Source organism: Apium graveolens, unplaced genomic scaffold (assembly GCF_009905375.1).
Source record: "Apium graveolens cultivar Ventura unplaced genomic scaffold, ASM990537v1 ctg1968, whole genome shotgun sequence".
In the NCBI taxonomy this organism is placed as follows: domain Eukaryota; kingdom Viridiplantae; phylum Streptophyta; class Magnoliopsida; order Apiales; family Apiaceae; genus Apium; species Apium graveolens.
Genome location: NW_027417471.1, coordinates 13,451 through 19,389, shown reverse-complemented (window position 1 = coordinate 19,389; position 5,939 = coordinate 13,451). Strand labels below are relative to the sequence as shown.

The 5,939-nt window shown below is 31.7% G+C and overlaps 1 protein-coding gene across 1 annotated transcript; it reads right to left on the bottom strand.

The window, feature by feature from the left end:
- Positions 1–2,402: 2,402 nt before the first annotated feature.
- On the bottom strand, positions 2,403–4,688 carry LOC141700249 (large ribosomal subunit protein mL54-like). The gene is made up of 2 exons (XM_074504050.1): positions 4,537–4,688; positions 2,403–3,139 (listed from the first exon to the last, which is right to left on the bottom strand). The coding sequence occupies exon 2, from the start codon at positions 3,125–3,127 to the stop codon at positions 2,732–2,734; it is 396 nt and encodes a 131-aa protein (XP_074360151.1). The 5' UTR covers positions 3,128–3,139; positions 4,537–4,688; the 3' UTR covers positions 2,403–2,731.
- Positions 4,689–5,939: the final 1,251 nt, after the last annotated feature.

Genomic DNA, 5,939 nt, shown 5'->3' with positions numbered 1-5,939 from the left:
AATACACCGAAATTTTCTATTTTAATTTATACATATATAGTAAATTTTCATATTTATTCCCAAATTACATTACTATTTTATTTGTGTAAAGTTTTATTTATAAATATGAGTGACACACACATATATATATTATTTGGAACTTAAATTGATCACTCAATTCCCGAATGATTTCATTTTGGCAACTTTTTTTGGCTTTAATAAAAAATTTCTGCATAAATTTACTGTATATTTAAATCATCTGTTAAATTAATATTATTTATTTCAATAAAATTAAATGAATTCGGAGTTACAAATCCAAAAATCTTAATTTTAATGGATTTGATATGAATTATTATATAGTGATCCAATCCGCGTCCAATTCGATAAATTTAAATGGATATGTATATGAATTTAGTCAAATTTGATCTAAATCTGACCAGTTGACAAATCTACTTGTGAGTTGGGATGACAAAAATCCTTTCCTTTTATTGTAATCCTTGTTAAACATTTCGCAAGTATATTATTATTTTTAATTTATTTTGTGTATTATAATGTTCATTTCATATCTTCACTAGCAAACAACATTTAAATCTAATAACAACTTTAACTAAACAACTAAATTACTTTGAAGCAGTGTTGTGGAAATCGGCTGTGTTGCCGATAAATTGGCTGATATATCAGCAAAATTCTGGTTTCCAATCTAATTCCACTGAATCGTCGGAGAATATCGTTTGAGTAGAATCGGGTTAAATGGGCGAAATCGGGTCATAAGGTTCACCGGAACAAAATTATCCGAAAATTCTTTTTCATATTCATCGGAGAGAGAGGTAGAGAGGGAGGGAGGGAGATATTTGAGAGGGAGAGATACTTGATGATATATAATTACTTTCAGTATATATATACATATATTAAATATCTAACCGTCTATAAAAAGTAGATGGCCGGACATTTTCCCGACAAACCTTTTATACAGATATAAACTTTTAACGCTACACTTCTTTCTTAGGAAGTGTTGTAATCTTTTGCTTCTGGTAGACTAAGTATTACGTATGGGTGAGGAAAAAAAGCCAAACCGGCCGAACCGGAACAAACCGACCAAACCGTTTTTTACTGTTTTTTCAGCGGTTCGACTCGATCTAGGTTTAGTATGAATAAAAACCGTTATTTTACGGTTCGACCTGATTTTAATCTCCAAATCGGACCGTTTAGGTCGAACCAGACCATTTCAATATATATTAATATATTTATTATAATTATATACCATTTTTATGTATATATATAATAATTACTTAAGTTTATTTTATACTTTATATATTTATTTTATAAGTAATATCTTCGAATTTGTATTTTACATGTAATATTTGTATTCTAAATTTTAATAAATAAATAAATTTTATAATAATGTATTTAGTTAGGTTTCGTTACCGACCGGACCGTTAACTCGCAGTCTGGTCTGGTCTGATCCAAAATTTCAAACGGTCTAGTCCGGTTTGATATTCTGTAAAACCGTTATATATGGTCTGGTCCGGTTTGATCGTAAAAAACCGACCAAACCTACCGTTGCACACCCCTAGTATTACATGTAGACAAAGTGTTAATTACTATAAGTAAAGAGGACATGGGGTGAATTTAGAGACAACATACAAGTCCAATATATTCAGTAATAGATTGATTTTATGTTTATAAATAGTTTTAATATTAAATTTAATAAAACATATCCGACTTTTACTCCGATTAATTCCCGATTAATCCTTACAAAGTCCCGTGATCTTACCCAATTACCGATTTCCGTAACACTGCTTTGAAGTGTGTAGGGGAAAAAATTAAAACGGAAGGAGCAATTATTTAGTTGAACAATTCTTGTCCGAGTCAACATCAAATTGATCAAATAAAATGGCTGCGACTCGTTAATGAATTTGAATCATGCCCTCCCTGTTGGCAATCTTGTGGTCTCTCAGCTTTCCTAGAATTCTTTCTACGTGCAACACAATTGTCTGTGGCTTTTTTCATTTTCGTGGAGGTTTTACCAGGCCATTTACTTGGACATCCAAGAAACAACCAAAGAAGGCTTTAGCTATTTCTAAATTCTAATGCAGCCCAACTACTTAATTCTTTTATACATTACAGACATTTTATCATTTCATGATATATGAGAGCTGGCATGGATACTATGTTCTACTACAATGGATAGAAAAAGTGAAAACGTAGTTTGCTATACCAGTACTTCTGGTCATAAGACAAAGAATGCTCTCCTGGGATCCAAAGTCTGGGAAATGGGGAACACAAGTTGATGGCTGACCCTCTTTCATTCATTGCTACTGTCTATTCGGTAACAATAGATCTTCTGGCAGACCGTCAATTTTCACATGTATCTTCATCTATGTTAGGAAAACAGCTTCAACTGTAGCATCAAAAACACATAATACCAACAGGGAAACAGGCTATAAATTGTAATATCCATGTAGATGAATTTAGTTTTATTTTACCCCATAAGCATATTGAAGAAAAAACTTCCCCTACCACCAGTAATCAACAGTACAATGTATAAAATTAGCTATTATCTCACTAGAAAGAGGGACTTGTGAGAAGGAAATTGACAGAAAATACCAAAATGAACTAAAGCCAAAATATGCTTAACATCTGGTCTACTTCACAATCCAAATTTAACAGCATTTAAGTCGATTACCAAGGCTTGGATCTGCAGGGATCCGAACAACCACCAGAAAGCATATAACCTGTTCCCGACTTCTAATTAATTCTTGGCTTTAAGTGAGTTGTTTTCCTTTATCCTTGCTCGGTTGTCCAGCTTAACAAGACGTTTGAGGTCCTCATATGGGAGACTTTCTTTGCTTTTTCTTCTAAGCTCACTCAGTGCAGGGCGTTTATCAAGAAGGCGCCACAACCAATCTGGATACTCAGAGTCTGCCAAAACTTTAGGGTCACCTCCTTCCTTGTTAATATTTGCGCCAACAACGGTAGTGGATTTCAACTCTTTGGTGAGAAGTGACTTCTTTGGAGCATCTGCAGCTGCTCCACCTTTCGCACCTTTCTTTGCTTTACCAGCAGCATATGTTCGACAACCTACAACCCCGTTCACCTCGCTTCTGTTGATAATGCTTCTTAAAGATTTTACGCAGTTCAATGCCATGACTAAATACCCCTGCAAAAAAAAAAATGGGCTTATAAAGTAATGATATTCATGCTTGCAGATACGAACACCACGCTCACAACTCCTGCAAAAAATTCCACTAGCAATTTCAAATTCCTCGTCATATACTCTCTAGAGGAGGTTGTGCCAAGAACCTTCTGTTGTACCATTTCATATAAAAGAGATAAAGAACCTCAAATGCAGCCAAGACTCTATTCTGTAATTTGAGGATAATTACTATATATAATCTGATACTCTAAATAAATATTAATAAAGCAACCTATTGTGTCCGGTTGATGAGCATGAGCTCTTAGCCGTGAAACATGAATTCTGCTGTATCTATAGTAAAAGATCCTAGCAGTGTTTGACATAAAGTTAACCATTATCATCCGAAAACCCAAGGTGAAAAGCTCTACTAGAGGTCTTTCGAGCCATCAAGGACTCCTGAATCCTGAACAATTCTTTACACAGCATACATATATGTTGAATACAGTAGTTTAAAACACAGAACGAAAGAATAACATCTGACCACCCATTACCTAAGACAAAGCCACTTCGACTTTCTACTACAAAACTACTAAATGAGCTACACAAAGATCAAGGAGATGAAAGACTAGATTTATTTCCCACAATATTTCTGCAACTAATTTACAAGACAACTACATAACTCAACAAAATTTTAGCCGGAGTAGTAACACCAGAAAAAAATTAATAAACCAAGAGCGATTTTAATATCTGGACTTGTATGCTTTGTTTATCTTGTTTCTCACCAACACGGAAAAATTAGCTAAGATTTGTCAAGTCATGACACAAAACCATTAAAACTTCAATACAAAAATTACTTGAACATGAGTTTATAGGGTAGAGAAATAGAAAGGGATATAAACAAGAAGAATATAAATGGTAAAACGTTAAATACTATTCTTTAATCGAATAGAGCAAAACCAGTTTACACCATTTTGCGAATGTTTTCTGATTATATATGGCTCACTGTCATATCAGCATTCAGTCAAAAGTTTTTATAAAACCGTTTCGCAACCAACGCAAAATAATTCCTTACTAATCATCAGAAACTTATTGGGAGCTCTAGAAATACACTAACAAGTACAATTTTCTTAGTAAGGAGTCGAACAAAAGGGTCAGCTAAAGAATTAAATCTAACTAACTAGCCTAAAACCTCAAATGTACAAATTTTAAATTCGAGTTTTTACGGGTAACGTCAATGTAAAATACTTGAATTAAAACATCGATCTATACATATTTGCAAGCAACGGAAGAATATCAATTGTTCATTTTTCTCGAAACAAGTCTAACAAAAAGGAGAAAAAAACGAGTATATAGAAGATTATAAACAATTGATACGCAAATATGCGTGTGTGAAAATGAGAGAAATCGAATAGAAAGCATACCGATGCAGAGGAAGGATTTTCCGGCCGGCGTAATGTGATAATGGGTATACCCTAGACCGTGCCCGATGTTTTCTCAAAATTTATGTTTAAAATGCATTTATTTAATTAATTAGGATATAAATCGCTCACGACATGAATAATTATTTTTTTAAAATATATACTTCCTTTGGATGTATACGTTTTAGTTCTGGGGACGGAGTTTAAAAGAAAATGGGATGTTATAAGAAAAAATAAGAAAAGTGGGTAAAGTGCTGAGACCCATTAATATTTAATATATAAAAATAGTGTAGTGGAAGAAAGTACTGGTGTAAGTGGGTGTATTTAATTTTTTTATTATTTTTGATAATTTTGAAATGTATAGAATTGGATGGTACACCCTTAAGGAAAGTGAATGGGATAGAGGGAGTATTTGATAAAGTTATCTAGAAAGATCAGTTATTAACAGTTTATACAACAAAAATTAAACTTATGTGTTTTATATAACATAAACTTTAACTTAATTGCGTTTTATTTGACAAAAAAAATTATCATATACTATTTATGTAATATACACTAATTTTTGTTATGCGAAAAAAATAGAATTAATTGGTTAAAAATATCGATCTTATATTTTATTTTAAATTAAAAATTATGGATATTAATATCAAATCCTGACGCTAACCGAATCCAATCCATAACTCCGGAAACGAAATAAAGTTAGTTCCCTGTCGTTAACTAGGTAAACAAATTTCAAAAACAAAAACTAGGTAAACAAATAAAATGTTTATTAAATAGTATTAATATAAAAATAAAGGGCTGAGTTCTATGGAGTCCACCTTTTTATCGGAGTCCTCGGAGTCCATCTACGTTCTGCAAATAAAATATATTGTAAAACGTGTTATTTTGCAAAACGTGTTACACAAATAGCATAACTTCAACAAAATCATGCAAATCTCATATATTTACGGTACAATATGTATGTTCTGCAATATGTTCTGCAACATGAACATTTATGTTCTGCAAACTAAACATGTTTTGTAGAATATATATTTTTGCAATGTTCTGCTTGTAAAATGTATGCAATCTACAAGATTTTTGATAGAATAGTGATGTTTGTCGAAAAATAATATGTTTTGCAATATTTTAAGCTATATTTTACTTGCAGAACATATATGGACTCCGAGGACTCCAATTAAAGGTGGACTCCATAGAACTTTACTCGTTTATCAAAATCTACATTATTTTTATTTTTGATTAACAATTATAAATTTAAAATATAACTAGATTAATTGTAAAATACATGATTTTTTTATTATTTATCTATTAGAAATTAGATAATAATTCGTTTAGATAAATATTTTTAAATTAGAATATTCCGGAATTTTTTTTTGCAAGTTATTTGAGTTAGAAAAAAAAGATTTGTT